The sequence below is a fragment of the Pelodiscus sinensis genome, chromosome 20 (assembly GCF_052426305.1).
Source record: "Pelodiscus sinensis isolate ZL-2025 chromosome 20, ASM5242630v1, whole genome shotgun sequence".
Lineage (NCBI taxonomy): Eukaryota > Metazoa > Chordata > Testudines > Trionychidae > Pelodiscus > Pelodiscus sinensis.
The window spans coordinates 10,433,493-10,457,958 of record NC_143071.1 but is presented as its reverse complement, the minus strand read 5'-3'; the positions used below and the strand labels follow the sequence as shown (position 1 = coordinate 10,457,958).

The 24,466-nt window shown below is 45.5% G+C and overlaps 1 protein-coding gene and 1 long non-coding RNA gene across 3 annotated transcripts in view; both read right to left on the bottom strand.

Moving 5' to 3' along the window:
• The window catches only part of ERN1 (endoplasmic reticulum to nucleus signaling 1), a 71,590-nt gene extending 56,502 nt beyond the window's left edge, over positions 1-15,088 (bottom strand). The window contains exon 1 of one of the 2 annotated variants that reach the window (XM_089771812.1): positions 14,894-15,088. In XM_089771812.1, the coding sequence (XP_089627938.1) occupies positions 14,894-14,986 (93 nt within the window). In that variant the 5' untranslated portion in view covers positions 14,987-15,088. The remainder of the gene's footprint in view (positions 1-14,893) is intronic. The other variant, XM_075903888.2, reaches the window with a different exon arrangement.
• A 1,765-nt stretch (positions 15,089-16,853) lies between these two features.
• On the bottom strand, positions 16,854-24,372 carry LOC142819125 (uncharacterized). Its single transcript, XR_012896902.2, has 4 exons — positions 24,293-24,372; positions 19,995-20,110; positions 19,736-19,836; positions 16,854-17,587 (listed from the first exon to the last, which is right to left on the bottom strand). It is a non-coding gene; the product is annotated as an uncharacterized LOC142819125 (long non-coding RNA).
• Between the last annotated feature and the right edge of the window lie 94 nt (positions 24,373-24,466).

Sequence of the window (24,466 nt, the reverse complement as noted above, 5' to 3'; positions counted from 1 at the left end):
GTGGGAGCAAGTGGCGCAAGCGACCATTTGGGTTCCGCACCCCCCATGCAGCATGGGGAGTGCCTAGCACAAACGGCCATTTGGGCTCCACGGTCCTGAGTGAGAGGCAGGAGGGGGAGGAGAAGTAAAAGAAAGAGACAGAGAGAGGCAGGAGGCAGAGGAGAACTGAGGGAGAGAGAGGGGCAGGCAGTAGGAGGAGGCGGAGAGAGAGACGGAGCGAGAGACCAGAGGCTCAGGAGAGAAGACCGACGTGAAGGAGAGACCTGAAAATCCCGTCTTATGACAGCTAATTGGTTAGTTTGTGAATAAAATGGCAAACCTCTCTTCAGACTTCTTCACAGATTAACAGTGCTTTTCTAAGCTACTCACCCTCTGAACAAGCATTTGTCATCTCACAGATTGGTTTCCCAACCAGCAATTTCACTTCCTGTCTTCTTTTGAGAAGTGAATCTAACATGCATCATTACTGATGATAAAAATACTCAGGAAACTCTTGTAGGGGCCCTTACTAATTAGTGGGAGAAACATGTTCAAACTGCAGAACTGACCATGAATCATTAACACCTTCTATAAAGGAGAGACTAAGGAAAGAAGAGCGTGTGAAGGCCCTCAACTATCAAAGTCCTTCCACAATCTCTGGAGAGAAGAGTCTGACCGTTGTTAGGCCACAACACAAAAAGTGTGTTTTAGCACAAGCCTCCTCACAATAGTGAAGGTAGAATGGCAGCCAGCTCCTGGGATGCAGGCCTGAATGCTATCTTACTAGGGATGTTAAAATCAAGGTAAATGTGTAATTGGTGAAAAACTCGGTGACGACATGGCTACACACACCAGGAGCCGGCTCACTGTGCGGACCGGCTCCCACCTGCCTCCCTGCACTGCTACCTCTGATACAGAGGCAGCAGTATGGGGACAGCAGGCAGCTCCCCAGGAGGCAGTGGGCACCGCGAGACGGCTTTTAAGACGGCTCCTAAGACGGCTCCTGGCACACACTGGCTCCCGTCTGCAGCTCTGCTCATAGGGAGCTGACTGCTACCCCCACGCTGCTGCCTCCGATACAGAGGCAGCAATGCAGGGTGGCGGCCGAATCCCTAGGAGTGGGGCAGGAGTCTGCACGTAACCGATAAGCCCAGGCTTATGCATTCACATCCCTATTTCTTACACAGACTGAGTTCTTCCAGTGACCTAGCCACCTCCATTCCAGCGGGTGGATTAACTACGGTGACGGAACAACACCTTCCATTGTTGCAGCGTCTATATGGCTCTGCAGCCGTAGCGCAGACAAGTCCTGACATCGCCCACTGGATTTTGAGCATGCAGGGAGAGCTACTCACCACACAAATTCCCAAAAGCAGTGTTTGACTAACTGCACCTTTGCATTAGTTACCAAAGACACACTGGGGATATTCAGCTGCTTCAGTCCCTTGCATGGGCTTGCGCCACCATTCCCCACAGAAAGCTTCTAATTACTGAACAGCTGGTGCCATCAGCTTGGGGTTTCCAGGTCTGAGCTGGCTCCTCACAGATTTATTGTGGCTTCTCGCAGGTAAAGGCAACAGCCAACAGGAAGAGAAACACAAATGAGAGGAGATTAAAACCTAGTAAAGCCATTTTACCACCAGTTCCAAGAATCTAAATGATTCGATTCAAGAAACAATACCTGGAGATGCAGCAGCAGCACAACTGTATAGACAAGCAGGACCATCCCTAGGGGAGCTCAGGACCTATAACAATCCCCCCCCCCAGGGGCCAGGCATGGGGCAAAGGGCAACTGCCCCACCCCCGCTCCACTCCAGCCCTACCCCTGTTCCACCCCCTTACCCAAAGTCCCCTCCCCTGAGCAACACAACCCAGGGGATTACCTGGGGGCCTGGCACGGAGTGTCAGCAGGGGTTACCCCCTTTTTGCACCCACTGGGATGGTGGGAGCCAGAGTGACCTACAAGCCTGCTCTACAGCCGGGGCTGCTCTGCTTCCTGCTGTCCCCCATGCAGCTGAGTGCAGTGGACTGGGAGATGGACAGCAGGCTGCTGGGTCACTCCAGCTCCCACTGCTGCAGTGAGAGGAACAGCCCCTCCCCCAGATAATCCCCCAGGCTGCCCTGGGCAGCCACCCCGAACCATCTCCGAGTGCAAGAGAGGCCCTCAACCATATTGAAATGTTCCTCTACTACTAAAGCTGCAGGACGACCCACCCAGACAACTCCTCACACCTAGAAGTTTAAAATCGTACCGTGAAAAGTACTATACAAGAGCAAATCATTAGAGACGTTGATTCTCTTCACAACACGGCAGCATGGGTGGGAGATAGGAAGGCATCCCTGAAGCTCATGATAATCCCAGGACTGTCCTGGAGGCCGACGTGTCATAATGGTGGATACACAATAAATACATATTTGAGATTCCGAATAAAGGAGAATTCAGGCTGCCATGTTCCACCTAAGGATTTCTCACATGAGAAAAACTGCCCTTGTTGGAGCCTTCAGAGTCCAAGAGTTATGCCTATAGTACCCCTTAGTTCTAAACTGTTTAAACAAGGTGCAGTCTTGCAAATACAATCATACAATGGGAAGGGCTACAGCAGCCACTGTACATCATCTGCAGTGGCTAGTCTAGATGAGACATGTCAAAGCCAGAACATTTGCAAAGCCTTTGCCTATAAGGACTGCTTCAAAAACACAGCTTATCCGTCAGTTTCTGCTGTGGCTGCTCTTTACAAAATATTAAGAATATGAGGGACGCCTCCCTCCACACACACACCTCCTCTGCCCCGAGTAAGATTCTGATAGCTTCCACAATAAAAAATAGGGAAACCCACAAGAGAGCTTTCAAAATATTTAAATGGATACTACCCAATTCCAGTACACTAATTTTTTCATAACCCCTGACAACTTTGTGTGACTCAAAAGCTTGCATCTCTCATCAACAGAAGTTGGTCCAAAAAGATATACAGGACTATGTAGCACTTTATTTTGTTTTAGCTACACCAGACTAACACGGCTACATTTCTATCAAAAAGATATATTCACTCATTCACCTTGTGTCTCTAACTTTCCCACGATGAAGACTAAATTTTCCCCAAAAATCACCATGACAAACGATAATTGCAACCATAACAATGTTTGGAATGTATGTCCTGTTTTAAAAAATAGTTCGTAAGAAGCAGGGAACTGAAATATTACTTTATTGTGGCCATAGGAGTTGGGAACTAAACACAACCCCTAAACTGCTTGTTTACATATCAACAAGCAATATTTTCTTTTAACTCTCTGCTAATTTACAAGCTTGGTTAATACCTGAAAAGGAATGGAAAGTAGTTCACGTGCAAAGAATTCTTTCTGCACACTCTACAAATGGAAAGCATGAAAGTATTTGCTCACTTTTTGCCGTCAGAGCATCACTGAGTTTAAAGATGAAGGGGAGACCATAACTGAAGGAGGTATTCACACAACTTTCTGATGTCTGATTGTTGGCTGTGCAGCGTATAGCCTAGAAAGTTCTGAAGTATTAATCAGATCATTTTAGCAGTAATCTGCACTCTCATCTTAATCTGTTGGGTGTCATATATTTGGAAGCAGGAGGGAATAATTTCACACCCACACAGCCAATTCCAGTAAGTCCAGGTAAAAACCTGACACAGCTTTCTGGTTCAGGGACAGGGATAATCAGGGAATATGTGCCCACTACTCCCCATCTCATCCAAGTTTCAGTGAATAAGGTGGGCACGCTGGTCTGCATGGCTGTCAATATAACTCTTTTCACAAGCACTAAATTAAATAACTAAAATAATAATAGCGTTCAGCACTATTTCACTCAGAACATACTATGCATGAATGATCTACTTAGTAATTACTAAATATTTTCAAATTACATAAAGAAATGTGTATAAGAGTGTGTTGAGAAGAAAGCCATGGCTCCACAGACTTTTCTGATACTAATGTGATATGTTTTCACTCTGGCCGTCATGCCACACAAAATAAATTACTTCCGGCGTGGTTGAGTATTAGTCCATCTCCTCCCCTGACACGCCAAACAGGTTGCTCTGCACATGGCTCACTATCAGTAAGAGTCCAAGACGCAAACGTGCCAGATGCTTTAATTGGTCTTACTCTTCTTTGCACATAGCACAGCCATTGCACAACTAGGTGGCAGTCACTTCTGGCACTCAGCACTCAAACGGCCACTAATATTTTGAAAAAGAGAATATGCAGGTTACAAAGCTGACACAGAAAGCTCCTGTACCAAAGAGCTTATTTTCACAACTCCAAAGGCCAATTTCTGTTTGCTTACATCCAGGAGGATGAAACTAATCCAGGAGGTTACACAGGTGTAAGTGACAGCAGAGTTTGGTCTCATGTAGGCATCTCTTCCCTTCAACCAACTGACACTAACAATAATGCCTGTTAGGCTTTGTTCCAGCCTGCTCCAATTGCTTTGTTCCACCACTGCTTGCTCCCCACTTTTTTCTTCAACCTTCCTTCATTCTCAATGCATGATCTCTAGCTGCTCAAGGACTCTCTCTCTCTCTCTCTCTGAAGCACCAAAAGTGGGCTTATGTGGTGCTGCATATTAGACGCTGCAGCAGCAATCTTGGATATCAAGGGTGAGCTGAACCTTGGAGGTGAATCAATCCTATTTTAGGCTTGTCAGTGTTCCTTTATTTCCAATGCCCCATTTGTTTTACCTCCTAATGGGTTAAAAATCCAGAAGCATATGCAACTCTTACTAATTCAAAATCGCCAATTAATTTTAATTTCAAGGTGCAATATTTTCCAGCTAAGACTTTCAAACTGACAGACCCATTGCAAATTACAGAAGTTTGTGAGATAGCAAGTAAAAAAGAAACCAGGAGTGCTGCACCACAAGATGGATTTTATTCAGGTTGACAAACAACTGCATAGTCAACTGGAACACCTGTTGTAAGTGTGAAACAGAAATAGGTTGATTTAGTAATTTAAATTCCTTCATGGCATATTTGTAAATATAGATTTACAGAAAAAAATTAACATGCATAAATGTCTAAATCCAATTTTTCATTATCCATGTTGTTTACTTGAATTTTGCACTTCACCCTGGACAATGAAAACAGACAAGTCAGTTTTACTGGTGTTTTATTAGTGTACTTCAGCACTACCCAAAGGCTGCAGTGCCTGCATTGCAAACACTGAATAGGAAGGATCGTTTTTCAAAAAAAACCTGCTCAACCGGAATTTTTTTAAATACCCAATGAAAATATTTCCATTAGCACAAGGACTTATAAAAGCTTGTATTTACAAAGCCTAAACTTTAGACAAGTTTAACCTGACCTTTCTTTGAGAAACAGACTGCTCCATCACAAAAAACACGAAAGCTCCAATTCTGAGATGAGCTCTACATGCCGGGGTCTACTTCCACAGAACTCCTTTTACTAACTAGCTATAATTCGATATAAAACAAGAATCTGTTTCAAGAATTTGTATTATAGTCAGAATCCAAAGAGCTGTAATATAACACATTGCTAGAGAGAGAAGGCAGCATGGGGAACTAACAGTGCAAGAAAACAGATCAAGCTATAACTCTTTAGTGAATAGCACAAAAGATGATCATATAGAACATGTGAAAAGCTTGATTTGTGTCCTCCCTCAAAAAACTGCCTTCTGTAGACTCAATTATGAATTTTTATCAGCAGGATAGCGTTTTACCAGCTGTGAATTTCCATTCCAGTGGTAAAGTTACATGAAATATTCAGAATATTAAAGAAACTATATTGCTCCTTTTGGCCTTATAAACAAAAAAACATTGTTTCTTTAAATACAAACTAAAAAGATAGTTTTCTAACATTTTAACTAGAGACTCAAATTTCTGCATATTCTCCAAGCCTTCACAAAGTTAAGATTCAACAAATAATCTTGAGTACTGAATGTTAATCAGGACACAACAGAAGAGGGTTAGGGGTTTTTTTAAGTGCTTGCTGCCACTCCTATAACACACTTCCTCTTAAACGTATTACCTCTTTAAGGGAGATAAATAAAGTTTTAGAAACCAATGAAGAAATGAATAAAAACTGATCTGAATTAAAACAAAGCTAAAGCACAGTTGTGTTAACAAAGTTCTCACAGATTAGTATCAAAGAGTAGTATCCATCATATAGAAAACCTTTGTATGGATTAGCAGATAAGTGCTCTATTTCTAGTGCTTCGCTTTTAAGACTAGAGAAGTTTGTCTAGAAAATACTGGTTTCAATCAAATTCCAATGAGAATAGTTTCCTCCATTAATTCAGCTTTGTTTAAAATCAGTGGTCTATATTTCAGAGGTGCTAAGGAGAACCCATATCCTACTGAAGTCAATGGAAGCAGCAGCTTTGTATCAGAGGCAGCAAGTGTGTGTGGGGGAAGGGAGGGTGAAAGGCGGGAGCCGGTGCCTATGAGCACCGGATCCTGTGGAGCCACCTGCCTGCCCCCTGTCCCCTCCCCTCCCTCCAACCAGAGCTGCTGCCTCTGATAGAGAGGCAGCAGCACAGAGGCTGGGAGGGGGGGAGGCAGGAAGCTGTACTGCAGTTCCTGCTTTAGAAGCAGTTCCTGCAGAACTGCCTGCCTGCCTCCCCCCAACACTTCTCCAGCAGCATGGATGGAGAAACTGGAGAGGGTCCAGAGAAGAGCAACAAGAATGATTAAAGGTCTAGAGAACATGAAAGAACTGGGTTTGTTTAGTTTAGAAAAGAGAAGATTGAGGGGGGACATGAGAGCAGTTCTCAGGTATCTATAAGGGTGTCATAAGGAGGAGGGAGAAAACTTGTTCATCTTGGCCTCTGAGGCTAGAACAAGAAGCAATGGGCTTAAACTGCAGCAAGGGAGGTTTAGGTTGGACATTAGGAAAAAGTTCCTAACTGTCAGGGTAGTCAAACACTGGAATAAATTGCCCAGGGAGGTTGTGGAATCCCCATCTCTGGAGATATTTAAGAGTAGGTTAGATAAGTGTCTATCAGGGATGGTCTAGACAGTATTTGGTCCTGCCATGGGGGTAGGGGACTGGACTCGATGACCTCTCGAGGTCCCTTCCAGTCCTAGTGTTCTATGATTCTAAGAGCCGCCAGGCAGAGGCATAGCAGGGGGAGGGGGTAACTGGGCACAAGCCGGAAATTCTGGGACCCGGTGTGAGCTAGGACAGCTGATTCCTGGCTCACACCTGGTCCCCCTGGCTGCACCTCTGCCTTTTAAATTTATTAAGAGGCTGGCAGCTCTTAATACATTTAAAAAGCAGAGGCGGAGCAGCTGGAACAGGGCATGAGACGATTCCTGGCTCATGCCCAGTCACCCCGCTACACTTCTGCCTCTCCTGCCCCCCTCAGAAACAGTACTGGGGGGAAACTGGCTTTTAAGCTGGCTTCCCCTAACATCAACTCCTGTTCCCTCCCCCCGAATCTGATGTTGATTCTGTCAGATAGAGCTCTAAGTTCATTGCTGGCTACAGGCTGAGAATCACTATGCATAACGAAACCAACCCACTAAACTATATTTTGCGAAATGGAGTGAACTGATTTTTATAGTATTAGTAATTAACTTAATACTTAAAAGAAAGCTGCCCCCATCCTCCCAAAAAACCCCAACAACCCCAAAACAAAAACTTTACTTTGCCCTTTCTTTAGAAAATTAAATAAAATAGAGAGGTCTTTATAACCTTAAAATATTCTAGCAATGATCTGTCAATTATTTTTAAAGTGCCTATCACTGAAGTGTGTAAGCACTGGTAAGTCTTCATAACTGTATACGTGCACACGACAAGACTATGCCCATAAACATCATGCTGTACCTCTGTTCCCAGGAGCAGGCAACATACTCAGCTATACATAAATTCCACTCTTACAGGACTCGGTCATCTTTCTAGGTCAAATTCTGAGAGGTGCTGATCATCGTCAACACCTAGGAAAGCCAAAGGACTGAGGCCCCTCTGGGGAAATAGAATTTGTTTAAATATTCACAAGAACACGAGAGCCGGGAAGGGTGGTAGGACAGTGTGATGCATATGTGCAGCTGTACGCTAGGACACAGTTAGCAGCTCTAATCATAGGTACATGGAATGTGTTAGCTTTCTCCTAGAGGAATATAAACACAGGAATTACATTACAATGAGCTATCAAATGTACCAGAAATTCAAATCTTACATACTGAGGTTATGCAACATAAACCTTAAAAATACATGTCTTTTTCCATTAAGTCTTAATCCTGTCTGACATTAATTTTCATATGTGTTTGGCAACTTAACTAATACTGGCTGATGACAGAAAGAATGCTTCAACAGAAAACATCTGAGAAAGCCTGGGGTTTCCCCCTTTCTAGAACATGATGCATGTGTTGCAATTCATGTGGGTTGTTAGAAAGCACTAAAACTCAGCCACTGTATAGGACATACATACTAATGTTCTAAACAGTCATTTTGTCCTTACTAATAGGTTGCTATTTTTGAGATGTATAATCTTCAAAGGGAAAGAGAATTCAGGATGTTCTGCTACAGAACTAATCCCATGGAAAGGGTTAAAATAAGTAAGTTTCTTTTACATTTTTCTTTCCAGTTCATCATAACATTCTCTCTTGTGAATTCCAGTGTTATATTGCAATGCGCTATAATATTAATAGTGGTACCACTGATATCTATTTATAGGTAATTCTATTGTATTCTTCACTTCGTATCTATGATGTTGCTCCCTGATAATGTGCTTCCATTTATTGCCTGGGCAATTCCCAGAAATGCTCTTTGAGAAAAATACCAGGAAAAATAAATATAAATCTGTAACAGTTATGGGAAACCTGCAGCCCATAGGCTGCACATGGCCTATCAGGATTTTGCGTGAGGCTCATGAGACATTTTGTTTACCACTGCTTATGTGCAAGGTTGCCAGATTCTGCTGGTTTCCAAACATGTGTTTTTTTCTACTGGTATTACTAAAGTGACACACATAGAAAGCAAGGCACATGAAATGAGGTGCATGCTGATTGCAATGACTGAGAGAGCTGTGCGCTCCCTCTGCATCCAATCAAAGTGCTGCTACAGTTCAGTTGGCCCAGCCCACAAATTCTAGGGATGCAAGTGCAATTAGAAAAACGACGTTATCCCAGGACACTATCTTGGTTATGACAAGCTTGCCGCCCACTGAGATGAAGGAGGCCGCTCATGTGACCTACTCACTAGCCTGGGTTGCCAATCTCTGATCTATAATATTAACTACAAGCAGCAGCAATGTTATCATACAAAATGACAAAGGCTGGGAAATTAGGGCTGACAAACTTACAACAGCATAATGACCCCATTCCTTTTTCTTTGTTATTAATATGTTCTTTTATGTCTCTCTGGTAATTTGGCTCCACAGCAGCAGCCCCTGCCCACGGGGGGCCCGAGCTCCCCACAGACAGAGGCTGCTCCAAGGGATGCCAGAGCTGTCTGTCCACGGGGAGCTCATACCCCACGCAAACAGGGGCTGCTGCCGCCCCACACTGCTGCCTTTGACACAGCAGCAGCAGCGCGGGTTTGCAGGCAGAAGCTGGTTTATAAACCGGCTCCACGGACATACCAGCTCCCGCCTATATTATTATGGTGGCAGGCGGCTCCTATGCGTGTTCTTCATTTAAAACTCAGACCAGTGGGCTGGGACTGAGCCAGCCTGCTGATCCAGGTTTTAAATGCAGAGCATGCAGGGGAGGGAAGCTTGACATGGTTAACCTGCACATTAACCGATAAGCAATCGCTTATCGGTTAACCACTTAATGGCTACTCGATGGACATTCCTACCCCTGACACATTTTTGTCTAATCTGCTCCTAAAAACCTCTAATGATAGAGATTTCACAATGCAGGCAATTTATTCCAGTGTTACTTCCTAACTGTCAGGGTGGTTAATTTCCCAATGTCCAACCTAAACCTCCCTTGCTGCAATTTAAGACCATTGCTTCTTGTCCTGCACTGAGAGGTTAAACAGCATACTTTTCCCCCTTCCTCCTTGTAACAACCTTTTATGTACTTGAACACTGTTATATCCCCACTCAGTCTTCTCTTCTCCACACTAAATAAACCCAATTTTTCCTCAACCTTCTCTCATAGGTTATGTTTTTGAGACCTTTAATCATTTTTGTTGTTCTTCTCTAGACTGTCTCCAATTTGCCCACATTTTTTCTGAAATGTGGTACGCATAACTGGACACAGTACTCCAGCTGAGACCTAATCAACTTGGAGTAAAGTGGAAGAATTACTTCCAGTGTTTTGCTTACAAACACACCTGATAAAAACAAACCTCATTCTGTATTCTTTCCTTTTTTTTTTCCTTTGGCAACAGTGTTACACTCTTGATTCTTATGTAGCTATGATCCACTCTGAGCTCCGCCCCCCCAATCCTTTTCTGTTGCACTTCTTCCTAGGCTGTCATTTTCCATTTTCTTATGTGCAACTGATTGTTCCTTTCTAACTGGAACACTCTGCATTTGTCCTTATTGACTGACATCCTATTTTCTTCAGACCATTTCTCCAGGTTGCTCAGATCATTTTGAATTTTAAACCTATCTTCCAAAGCACTTGCAACCCCTCCATCCACAACCTTCAGAAGTGTCATCTCTATGCAATTATCCAAATTGTTGATGAAATATTGAAAAGACCCAGACAGGATTCCTGGGGGACACCACTCAATATGTCCTTCCAGTTTGACAGTGTATCACTGATAACTACCTACTACTACTGTCAGTCTGTTAGCTGGAGTGGCAGACCTAAAGATTGCAACTCTCTTGATGACGCATACAGATGTTCATAGAATGAAATTTCTATTTTTTTCAAACTTCTATAACTACCGACAGCAGTCTCTTCTATTGCATAACTCGGATTCATTCTCAGAGCAGGTCTGTGTGTGCACTGAGGCAGGGGTTTGGTGGAAAAATAGTATATGATTACGTAATTCAATACTGTATGATTATGCATGTGCGCAAGGGGGCCAAATGAAGGTTGCCAGGCAACCATAATTATGTCATTCCTCTAACTTTTGAGCACCTGACTTTGCAAGTTTAATAACGTACTCTTAATGTAGTTATGTGTGAGTAATATAAATTTAAATGATACATTCCCAAAGGATGGGAACTGTATCTATGAAATATACATTTTAAAATCATCTTTACTTAATAGAATGGAAGTTCTTTCTCAGAGCCACTACAGCACAGATGACATATAGACAGAGTTTTGTATTGATCTCTGATGATTTGTTAGTGATTATACGTTAATAGTAAAGTAACGGATGATTTTAGATAAAACCTATACAGTCTAACTTCCTGTGCATCCTAAAAAAGTAAGTAGAGGGGGAAAAGAGCTTTATTTCAGACTCAACAACAGTAACCCTAACTGTGAGTAAGGAATATCAAAATGACCTAGTGACTAGGGCTGTACAAAGGGATGGTCAGTAAACTTGGATTCTAGTCTCAGCTGTGCCAGTGACCTTGGACAATTGCTCCTTGATTGTGTCTCCTTCTGTAAATGATAATAATCCTAACTATGACTACATATTTTTCCTAAAAACAAACAGAAGTATGTCCCTGGACAATATCATACATGTCAAGTGTTAGGTTTGAAAGAATTATTAAAGCCAAGTTATAAACTTCTAGAAAAAAGCACTAATATCATGGTCCCAATCCTGCAGCATGACCCTTATAAGTAAAGAAACTATGGGTTGGATCTCCCTGGTCTGGCACCCTCAGGACCTGACCAGTCCCAAATGAGAGAGTTTGCTGACTAGAGGAGGTCAGTTCTGGCCCCCTGCTGCCAGCCTTCCAGCTGCTGGGTTCCCATCCCAGCCACGCTCCGAGCACCGACCCCCAGCCATGCTCCCAGCCCCAGTTCTGGCCTGATCACACTCCAGGCCCATCCCAGTGCCAGTTGCTGGCCACTCTGTTGATGGACTCCCAACTGGCCCCCACTCCTTGCTGGACCACGGATGTTGCTGGACCAGAGAGGTCCTACCTATACTGTGTTTACAGTTCCTGTTGATTTAAACGGACTCTAAATGGGATCAGTAATTCATCCAGGCAAATCATCACTCAAGATAAATTTAAATGCGGTTTGCTCATGTAGTGTATTTGGACCAGGTTTCCTTTATAAGACTTCCAGGCATAGCTAAAATATTTCTTATCACAGACAGGATTTACAGTTTGGTTCAAAGGCTGTCAGCAACCCCACTTCCCGCACTCCTGCTGCCAGGCCCAAGATTTAGGTTTTTCTGATGTGGGTGGCATGGTAAGAATTTTACAAAACTTACTACTGATCTTATTTTTTCAACATTATAACACAGTGGGGGTTGAGACACTTATTTAAAGTTTTCCTCTGCAGTGCTCCAAACCCAACAGTAATGTGGTAAGCAGTGAAACTCACCAACTTAGATAAACTGACCAGACTGAAAAGAATAAAAGAAGTAACCAGCATACATGGAAAGTGGTGTCCTCTTTGTCTTTGAAGCCTCTATATAATTATACCTAAAATTCAATACAAATTATGAATACAAAAATCATCCTAAATGGTGAAATGCAAATTAGAACTACACAAAGATTTTTAAAAGTAGCTTATCTTGACAGTATGCTTTCAACCTTTTCAGTTTTTCTAATTGAGCAACAGTACTGAACACTTTAAAGTTTCACTGTTAAGCATGTTTACTTTTAAAAGGGGGAGTTGAGCTGTGCAGGGAAAAGGAAAGCTTCCAACTTTGCTTAACCTGAACTATAACCCCATCTATCAAATCAATATTCTCAACCAATCCATTATACTTGCTTAAAAAGCATAACCTTAAAATGTACCTCTCCTAGATTCAGGTGGAGAAGTGCATGTCATTTGGCCCTTTTCACTATCACGGGATCCACAGAGGTAACAATCTGTTTCTGAATCAAAAGCTAATTGCCATATTAAATTTATCTGTAAAAAGAATTCACTTGTTAAATAGACTATCTACCTTGACAAGTCCAAGGCTACATTATTTCCCACTGGATATATATCACGGGATCCACAGAGGTAACAATCTGTTTCTGAATCAAAAGCTAATTGCCATATTAAATTTATCTGTAAAAAGAATTCACTTGTTAAACAGACTATCTACCTTGACAAGTCCAAGGCTACGTTATTTCCCATAGCCTCTAGATGCCCAATGATACCGTTTGAGCACAACTTAATTATTTTGTGACAATGTGTTGTGCACTTGCTTTTCATCCTGGGGAGACCAAGTTTCAAATTCTGAGTAAGAGTCCCAACTAGATATTTGGTCCAATCACAAAGTCACCACCTGCGCATTTAGCACAACTGGCAAATTTTTGGTCAAGAGAGCATAGAAGTAAAGCAAAAGAAGTGCTGCAAATTGTGAATGCAGCAAACTGACAACGAATCATTTTTATCTTCAGCATCAAGAGTGTTTTGGTTTTTTACAAACGAGTAGTCCCGTGGCACCTTAGAGACTTTAAAAAAAATAAATCATGAGCTCTTGCAGGTAAAACGCACTTCATCAGACGAATTGTTATTTCCACTCCAATTCATCTGATGAGTGGGTTTTACCCACAAAAGCTCATGATTCTATATATTTTTGTTAGTCTCTAAGGTGTCACAGTACCATTCATTGTTTTTAAAGTCACAGACTAACACAGCTGCTCTCAGAGTTGGAGTAAGAAGGCAAGGTCTCGGAACTGAAGAGCTTACAATCTAAACAAATCTACAGATGAAGGAGAGGAGACAGCATAGAACAAAAAGTGAAGGGACTTGAGCGGTGTTGTTTTACTGGGTCTCTCTAGCTGATTTGTTTACATACTTTGTCCATCTTCAGTTATGCTCATGCTTCTCTGATCAGCACCCATCTGCTCGATGCCAAGTTCATTCTATTTTTGGTGTTGAAAATCAGTATATATATCTACGCAGCAAATATTTAGATAGGATATTATAAGTAACCATACCCGAAAGTAAATGGGTACACAGCTGCGTGTTTAGGACAGAAGTGAAACAGAGAAGAGTGTCATCCACATGCATGAGTGTACATAGTCACTGGGCATTCATGGGCAGAAAATGGTGATCATACAACGATGTTTAAATAGTCAAGTAAATAACTTTACCGAGATAAGTTATTGCCATTATTATTGCTATGTAGACAAAGGGGCTGTCTGACTCTGCAGATGTAACCTACCCAAGTAGCCCTAGCCAAACACACCTGATGGCAGCTCCCCGCTTCATATCCCACATATGTCTCCAGCTAAGAGAGCAGCGCCTTTCTGTGCAACTCCCTTCATGCAGCATCCTTCTGGGATTTGGGGAAGCAATTCCCCTCCTGTTCACACTGAACAACACAGCACTCAACCTGGGAGTCCTGCCCCTTATCTCTGCCCACACAGAACCCAGGAGAGGACCCCTCCTACAGTGCCTCCAAAGGCCTGAAGCAATTCTCCCTCACATACACAGATGTAGGACCCAAGGGGCGCCCAGCTCCTCCACCGCCCCCACACGCTTTTAAACCCATCTCCTACAGTGCCAGAGACTGCAGGCTGAGCAACTGTCCCAGAGGTGGGGAGGCGACAGCGCCTCAGCCACCATGGCAGGCACCAGAGTGGCAGGGCACCGTGTGCCAGGTTGGCCAGGGCTCTCAGCGTTGCCCAGGGGGTTACACGTCCCCACGCAGGGGAGGGAGCCGCCCCCTCACCCAGCGCAGAGGGATACACAGGGCAGCTCGCCCATCTCTTCCCTGGGGTGAGGGGGGCCCCCACTCACTGCGCCCCCTTCCTGCCCCCGAGGGGCCAACTCCCCCCTGCCAGCCTGCTGCGAGGGGTGCTGCGGGAGCGCCCCCCACCCCGCTCACTGCCCGAAGGGGGCGCAGGGGGGCTCCCCCCCTCTCCGTGCGGGAGGCTGAGCCCGGAGCCGGCGCGCACTTACCCTGGGCCCCGGCGGCAGCACCAGCCAGGCGACCAGGCCGAGGAGGCAGCGGCGGAGCAGGGCCCGGTGCGGGGGGCGGCCGCCCCGCTCCATGGCTCCGGCGGCGGCTCGCTGGCTGCGCCGCGGTGCAGCGTGTCCGGCCCCGCAGCTCGGCGGGGCGGAGCCGGGCTGGGGAAGGCCGCCCACGTCAGTCCCGGCGGAGGAGGCGGAGCAGCGCTCGGCCTGGAGGCCCGGGCTCCGCGGCTCATTCCCGCAGCGCCTCGGACGCCCGGGGAACCGCCTCCCCGGATCCCTGCCTGCAGGCGGAGTCTGGCTATTCCCGGGCGCGGCGCGGGTCCCTCTGCACCCCGCTTCTGAACGCCCGGGCGTGCCTGGCTCATGGCCCCTCTCCGGCGCCTTGGGCTCTCGTTCAGGGGAGAGCGCATCGAGCGCATCCCCTGTGTCATCTCTCCCAGAGGGGCAGCCGACTTAGGCGGTTACTTTAAAACACAAGAGCAGGCTTGTGGCACCTTGAGGTACGTCTAGACTACCGCGTTTTGTCGACGGAAGTTTTGTCGACAGATACTGTCGACAAAACTTCCGTCGACAATTTGCGTCCAGACACATGGAGTTCTGTCGACAAAGCAAGCCGCTTTGTCGACAGAACTCCGTAGTCTGGACGCAGGGTTACAGGCAATAACACCTTCTGTCGACAGAGTTCTGTCGACAGAAAGTGTTATGCCTCGTAAAACGAGGTATACCAGCGTCGACAAAACCGCGGAGTTCTGTCGACGTTATGTCGACAGAACTCCACGGTAGTGTAGACGCTGGTATTGTTTTGTCGACAAAAGTCCACTTTTGTCGACAAAACTAGGTAGTCTAGACACACCCTCAGACACTAAGGCTGTGTCGACACTGGCATGAATTTCCGGAACTGCTTAAAACGGAATACTATTCCGTTTTCAGTTTTTCCGCTAAAGGAGCGTCTACATTGGCAGGCTGCTTTTCCGGAAAAGCCCTTTTTCCGGAAAAGTGTCTGTGGCCAATGTAGACGCGCTTTTCCGGAAAAGAGTCCCGATCGCCATTTTCGCGATCGGGGCTTTTTTCCGGAAAAGACTACTGGGCTGTCTACACTGGCCCTTTTCCGGAATAGTGTTCTGGAATAAGGACTTATGCCCGAGCGGGAGCAGAATAGTTTTTCCGGAATAGCGGCTGATTTTGTACAGTAGAGCGTCGTTGCTTTTCCAGAAATTCAAGGGCCAGTGTAGACAGCTCGCAGATTATTCTGGAAAAGCGGCTGATTTTCCGGAATAAGTGGCCCAGTATAGACACAGCCTAAGGCTACGTCTACACTTGGGGCTTCTTGCGCCAGTGTGGCTGTTCTTGCGCAAGGAAATTGACAGTACGGCATGGTAAGAGAGGGCTTCTTGCGCAAGAGCTACGCTCTTTTTTGACAGGTGTAAGCTCTCTTGCGCAGGAGGGTAGTGTGGATGCTCGGCAGGGATTTCTTGTGCAAAAAAAGCCCTATGGCTAAAATGGCCATCGGAGCTTTCTCGCGCAAGACAGCGTCCACACTGCCATGGGAGCTCTTGCGCAAAAGCACAGCTCGCACATGGGAATGTGGACGTTTTCTTGTGCAAGGCTTCTTGCACAAGAACCCTTGCGCAAGATGTTCTTGCGCAAGAAGCCACAAGTGTAGACATAGCCTTTGACATTTCATTAGGTCACAGCTTTCATGGGGTGTCTGATGAAGTGGGATTTCCGCACAAATGCTCACAACCCAATACATGTGTTAGTCTCTAAGGGCATCTATGCAGCAGGGCTTAACTTGAGATAAGTTACACAAATTGAGCTAAGTCAATCATGTTGCTTATTTTGAAATAGCTTATTATGACATTGGGAGTGTCTACACAGCATTTATTTCGAAACAGAGCACTCTTCTTCCAACCTCCCTTACTCCTCATAAAATGAGGGTTACAGAAGTCAGAGTAGGAAGTCCTCCAGCTTGACAGTGTTTCGACATTATTTTGAAATACCTGCCTGCTGTGTGGACGCAGACTAAATTATTTCAAAATAACACTGCAAATTTCAAAATAATGTTCCTGTCTAGATCAACCCTATGATGCCATAGGACAGTACATTATCATCTACTCTATTTATCCTTGACTGTACCCTTTTTTAAATTGTCTTTGACTATTCGGGTGGTGAGATGTACAGCTCCAAACTGCAAGTTGAAATACCTTATACCTGCTCAAACCCCAAATCACAGCAGAACTAAAACTTGTGCAAGGCCATTTGTTGTTTTGGATGTGGGCTCTTCTGCATAAGCATTTAAAAAGTAAAGTGTATACACTTTGCATGGCCATATTTTCAGTATCAGCAGCCCAACTGCAAATTTTTATTAACATGTGCCATTACAACTGCATGTATGCATGAATTTTTAGATATCTGTATTTCCATTTGTATGTATTTACAGTAACTGAACACACAATGGCAACTGTTTATTCTTATGGAGACCTGGAACTTCTTTGCAAACTGCCTCAATGATCCTGTGAGAGGAGGGTGAAATAATTCTTCAAGAGAAAGGATTTGCTCTGCTGCCTTTCGTCAAAGTTTTCTGCCTCACCCCACCATTGTTCTATCGGATGTATTCTTCTTGGCAACTTCCTCCACTCAGAAGTGGCAGCTCGTCAGTGGCTTTATGTGTATATGGTTCTAAAGAGTTGTGAGAGTATTTGAGATGAAAGGAATATAGAAATGTCAGATGATATTATTGCTTTCCGTGTTTAAACTTGTTATATATTGGTTTATATATTTGCATCAAGAGTTCATGGCTTATAATCTTATATTCTGAAATTTCATTTCATTTTTGATTGAAATGATAGATGCAGAGATGTCAGCTATGTAGTTCACATGCCCATATTATGCATTAAAAGAACTGACCTTTTAGAATGGCTCAGCACAAGTTTGAATTTCTCAGTTGAGAAAACTGCCTTCCAAAAATATGAACAAATAAAATTATGGAAATTCTCGCCTGCCCCACAAAAAGCAAATAAACTGGAATCAGCATTGTGCAATATCTATGAAAAGCAGCATGTTTAGAAACTGCTTTCTGTTTAGTGAGGAAAAAAAACCCTCTGGGCACAGTTAAAATACATTTAGAGATGATCAACTTCTCCAAAGGAGAAATTAGGATGACATCAAATTCAGGCATGGGTAGGTATATTCCCAGCTTTTCTAGATCTAGCTTTCCAGATTCCACTGTAAGTAGATAGTGACTGGCCCCCTCCAGTGGGCAAAAACACATCCTAAACATTACAAATGTTTTTGATTTAGTGAACACAACTAGGCTACGTCTACACTGGCCCCTTTTCCGGAAGGGGCATGTAAATTTCACCAGTCGTCGTAGGGAAATCCGCGGGGGATTTAAATATCCCCCGCGGCATTTAAATAAAAATGTCCGCCGCTTTTTTCCGGCTTTTAAAAAAGCCGGAAAAGAGCGTCTACACTGGCCCCGATCCTCCGGAAAAAGTGCCCTTTTCCGGAGGCTCTTATTCCTACTTCAAAGTAGTGAATAAGACCCTCCGGAAAAGGGCACTTTTTCCGGAGGATCGGGGCCAGTGTAGACGCTCTTTTCCGGCTTTTTTAAAAGCCGGAAAAAAGCGGCGGACATTTTTATTTAAATGCCGCGGGGGATATTTAAATCCCCCGCGGATTTCCCTACGACGACTGGTGAAATTTACATGCCCCTTCCGGAAAAGGGGCCAGTGTAGACGTAGCCCTAATGTATCAAACCTTTAAAGTACTATTTTAAAAAAAGACATTGATTTTTGCTTCAATTATAAAGGGAACTTGAATAAAATAGGAAAATCATTAAAAGTCAGGAAAAATGGATGGATAGGCTAGGGCTGGTGTATTCCACCACAGCAAAATCAACATTTAATGCCCACAAAAATGGTCTTTTAGTAGAATGAGGTGATTTCCCAGGAAATAAAGAAAAACAGAAAACTCCTCTTGGGAGAATATCATTTATCAAGGAAGCAGAATTCTGAATTGTCAATGTAATACTGTGCAGTTTAATATTTGGGATTTATGCATCTCATTTAGTTGTCATGATCCTAAATTTTCATGCGTATTAAAATGCATATTGCCCAGCCTTTCAGAGTTGGCATTTTACCACTTAACACAAGGCAAGCAGAGAAAATGCCTCTACTTAGAAACAAGAGAGCAAGGATCATTGCATTTGGAGCTGGTAAATCTGAGAGCCAGACCTGGTATCTCAGGGGGGCTAGATGCATATCAGCAAAGGCATACTAGTTTGGGCCTCCCAGGCCTGATGTAAGCCCACCGCCTGCTCGTTCTCCACCCTGCCTCATGAGCCGAGGACCACCTGCTGACATCAAACTGCTGCATGTCCCAGGACTTGCATTTTATTGGTTGCTGGTGACAAGGAGCAGTGCTCATTGTGGGGCCCAAGCTCTAAATCCCAGTGAGCTAATCACTCATTTCTCCGTGGCTCAGTGCAGGAGGTGAGCGTGGCAGAGGCTGGGCACCAATTCCCTTGTGGCGCTAAAGGCAGGTTGAGGCTGTGGCAAGCTCTTGGCTTCTGTGAGAAGTGGGGGTTTGGGCGTACAGGTGGGGGAAGGGGCTTTGGACTGGCCATTCCTCTGGCAGTGGAGGGTGTCAGGGTGGGTCCAGAGTATCCTGCAGCTCCTCACAGACATTAGAACTTCTGATGCGGATGAACTGAAGCAGAGTCTGAGCCCCAGCATCAGGTCCCGCAGGCCTGCTTTGCTGACAGCCCCTTCCAACCCTACAGGCTGAGCCCAGCCCAGCCCCACGCGCTGGGGCTGTGAACCTCACCCAGCCCCTGTTCCTGCAGGCATGTTAGGAGATGGCGGGCACTCTGTTGCAGTCACTGGAGAGCTCCCATCTGGAGTGGCCCCAGCACCTGCTGACCTGCACTTGTAGATGGAGGAAGAATGATCAATAAAACAGCATCCCAGCTCACAGGCCATAAGTTCCCCAGCCCTGCCTTAGAAGTACCCCAAAATTAGACAGCTTCAATATTTTGGATACCAATAAGTGACTTTTTACTACAATTGGTCTGATAATTTCTTACCAGGGTTCATTAGCAGCTAGAGTAGGGATTTCACATCAGGCAATTCTTCCCCACTTTATGGGTCCCAGAGTTCAATGTGGTTCTTGCCTTGGACTTTCCGTTCTCCATTCTGTATACTAATGAAGTGATACACATGAGGCTAGGGGTTTAGGTATGTCTTTCCATGCCTTTTCATTGCTTTTTTCAAGTCCCTCTTCTGATCAGCTGTAGCTCAAGCAGATAGGAGTGGGGGGGAGAAGGTCTTGTACAAGATAGGCTAGACCAGCGTTTCCCAAATTATGGGCCGCAGGAAAAAAATACCAGACCTCAGTGTGGCTGCCGGGGTGCTCCGGGCTTCTGGAGTGCCCAGGCGGTGCTGGGTTCCCCAAGCCCTGGACTGGGCTGAGTGGAGGATGCAGCCGGATGTTCTAGGCTTCCGGCACAGAGGCGTAGCAAGGGGAGAGCAGGGGGACGGGACGGACAGTTGTCCCCGGACACCATGCTAGGCAGAGGCGTAGTGAGGGAGGTGGGACGGGGGGCAGTTGGCCCCAGGTGCCATGCTAGGGGGGCACTAGACTGGGGTGAGAGCAGAGCACACAGCACCATGAGTTGCGGCGAGTGGCAAACCTGGTCTGTGTGGAAACGCTCCCTGTAGGATTGTGCTGCTTCTAGTAGCAGTTTCCTATAGGAGCATTTCCTTACAATCGTACAGATAAGAAAATGCTACAGGTAGCACATTCCTATAAGGTAGCAGCTTTCTACATTACACAAGCGCTGTCAGGCCACGTGCTCCCTGTGCAATCAAGCCTCCAAGGCAGGGCCAAGTGGCATGAGGAGCCACTTTAAATATATGGTTACCCTACCTGGCTCTGCAGAAGGGGATTGGGCTAGGGAAGAGAAGCTGGGGGTGCCTGGCTCCAGGGGATGGGCATTGGATTAGAGCGGGGGGGGGGGGGGGAGGGGGAAGAGTTCTGAGGGAGAAGTGGCATTACATTGGGGTAGGGGGGCTAGGGATGCCTGGATCTGGGGGAGGGGTGGGTGCATTAGGCATACTTATAATTTTTTAAATGGGATACTTTATAAAAAATGTTGAAAAACACTGCTCTAAACCAGTAGTATGAATACCCTCAAGGGTACCTGAGAGAAGTCTGGAGGGTACATCAACACAACTGAAATTTGGAGAAAACTAAATTTTTGGTTTAAGTAATTTAGTGCTTTATTATTTTTATACTTTTGACACCCAAAAAGATATCATCCACCCAGCTATGATTAAGTTGTTTAAACAAATGTGTTACAATGGTAGAAAAAAATTGTGTGTGTCTGAAAACTGTGCTGGGGGTACTGATAATTTTTTTAAAGGGGGGTACTTTATTAAAAAAAGTTGAGAAACACTGCTCCAAACCATTCCTGTTGGCCTCCCTGTTTCCCTTTTCCTTTGGCAAGTTGGGTGGGTAGCAGTTTTGGTAAAAATATATCAGACATGTGCACACAGTGCCCTCTCTACCCCAACTTGTGCTGGATAATCCGGGCCTCAACTCTAAAGGAGTTGGCATAACAGATGTAATTGATTCCCTCCATGTGTTGTTGTGGATAGTGCATGTGGGGGCCTGCCCCAAACTGGAGGGGGTGGGGGAAGATGCAGTACAAGTTCCCCCCCTCCTCTCAGGGTCCAGCTCAGAAATGCACCAGTTCCAGGGCCCTGCCCCATGGCAGCAGGACGGGAGGGGGGGGGGGGAGAGCAAATTTTGCTTTTGCCCCGGATGCATAACACCCTCACTACTCCTCTGCCACTAAGGCTGCATCTAGATTGGAATGATTTTCTGGAAATGCTTTTAATGGAAAAGTTTTCCGTTAAAAGCATTTTTGGAACAGAGCATCTAGATTGGCATGGACACTTTTCTGCAAAAGCACTTTTTGCAGAAAAGCATCCGTGCCAATCTAGACGCGGAAAAGCATCCGTGCCAATCTAGACGTGCTTTTCCGCAAAAAAGCCCCTATCACCATTTTCGCAATCGGGGATTTTTTGCAGAAATCAAAACTGAGCTGTCTACACTGGCCCTTTTGCACAAAAGGGACTTTTGCCTGAATGGGAGCAGAATAGTATTTCCGCAAGAAGCACTGACTTCTTACAGTAGGAAGTCAGTGCTTTTGCGGAATTCAATTGGCCAGTGTAGTCAGCTGGCAAGTTTTTCCAGAAAAGCAGCTGATTTTCTGGAAAAACTGGCCAGTCTAGACACAGCCAATAGGGGTACCGGGATGGGCTGCAGGCAGGTGGTAGAGGAGGTGCAGGGCAGCTCACATGGGCTGCAGGAGAAGGGAGGTGCCAGAAACCCGAGGCTAGTCTCAAGGGGAGGGAGGGGCAGGAAATCAGAGCTGGGCTCAGCACTTTTGCAGGGCTTGGGGGGAGGTGCAGGGAAATGGGGCTCAGCTGTGCTGTGGGAGAGATATGCAGGGAACCAATACCAGGCTCAACTGGACTGAGGTAGATGGGGGAAGGCATAGGGAACAGAAGGGCAGCTCGGCTGGGCTGTGAGGCGCTGCAGGGAACTGGTGCTGCACTCCCTTGGATTGTGGGGGATGGTTTTGGTGGAGGTGCAGGGAACCAGTGGGGAGCTCAGTTGGGTTTCAGGGGAGGGAGGTGCAAAGAAGCTTAGTGGGAAGGGAGGGAACCTAGAGCCCTGAAATGACCTCTTCCGGTCCAAAAAAATCCCTCATCTGGGACCATTCAGGTTTGGGAAACCCTGGTCTAGACAGCTTTTTATCCATCTTACAGTCCATTTATCCAATAGATATTTAACTTGCTGGCAAGAATATTGTGGGAGACTATATCAAAAGCTTTGCTAAATCTGGCAGGGGGGGGGAGGAGAGGGGTGCGTTTGGAGGACCAGAAACAACTTATTTGCATATTCATCATTTGCTTAATAAATATGCAAATGAACAGTACAGGTCCACCAAAACCTTGTGAATGGATTTACTGGTACCGGTGTCAAAAAGTTTGGGAACCCCTGGGCTAGATTAACTATGACATCATTTCCCAAGAACACAGAACTGGTAGTAACAGACCCAACAGAATAAAACTTGTGCTATAAGAAAAAAGGTGGTAAAACTCCAAGTTACAAATCAAAGTATAAAAACCATAGCAAGTGCTACAATAGAAAGATTGAATTGCTAAAACAAATAAGTATTATTTAAATGATTTTAAGCACTAGCTATTAAAATAAAAATAGTATCATGACATGCACTGCACAATGATAATGCAGTTAAATGATGAAGTGATGCACTGCATAATGATAATTCAGAGACAAGAAGTTTTCAGAAAAATAAGAGAAATAGAAACAACATTTATAAAGGATCAAAACTACAATTAAAATGGGTTACAAGTCCTGGAGTGCAATTCAGAGAATCACAGCAGCTAAGACAAATTTGTGACCAGTTGTGAGATTTCACTTTAACATATAAACTAATCAGAGACTTGTAAATCCTCAAGATGTGTTACAGACTCCCTCAAACACTGGGAACAGCATTCAGTCTCCTGTATTGTAGCAGTGCAGAGAGAGTGGGGCTTGCTGGGAGAGCCAAGGCATTAGGGAAGCTGTACTTTTAAGAGCACAAATGAAAAGTAACAGGGGTAGCTGTGTGTAGTGCCTTGCATTTTTTTAAATTGTATCCTTTGGTATATATGGTTGTGACTATTTTCTTCCACTATTTGATCTGAGGAAGTGGGTCTGGCCCACGAAAGCTCATCATCTAATAAACCATCTTGTTAGTCTTTAAAGTGCTACATTGTCCTGCATTTTGCTTCAGGGGTAGCTGTGTTACTCTGATCTGGCAAAACAAAAAAAGCAGTCCCATGAAGAAGTGGGTCTGCCCCCCCACCCCCGAAAGCGCATCACCTAATACACCAGCTTGTTAGTCTTTAAAGTGCTACATGCTTTTTTTTAAGAGCACAGTGCTCCTGCGCTCATACCTTTCGCACGAGTGGGGAAATAAAAACCCCTCTCTGCCCCCCCTTGTGCCTCCCACGCTGGCCTTTGCACACTCAGCAGGTAGCTCATCCCCCCGGGGAACTGTTCACTCTTCTGCCCCTCCCCACGTGGGGACAAGCCCCTCCCCACGTGGGGACAAGCCCCTCCCCACGTGGGGACAAGCCCCTCCCCACGTGGGGACAAGCCCCTCCCCACGTGGGGCTGGTGGCAGTCGCCCCCCCCAAGCCCCAACTCCAATCACCCTCCCCCCCAAGGCCATTTAATTTCCACCCCTCCTCATCCCCCCCGAGCGCCTTTGAAACGCGAGTCAAGACCCGGCAGCGGCATTCGCACCCACGGAAGGCCAGACAGAGAACAGTAGCAGCAGCAGCTCCCACTGAGCTTGCTCGGAACCAGTACGCATGCGCCATACGCCTTTTCAGTAACACATGCGCAGCCGCCGACGTGAAAAGGTCGCGTGTCCCCAGACTTCCCTTTTATTGGTCGCTGGCCAGAAGGGGGCGGCGC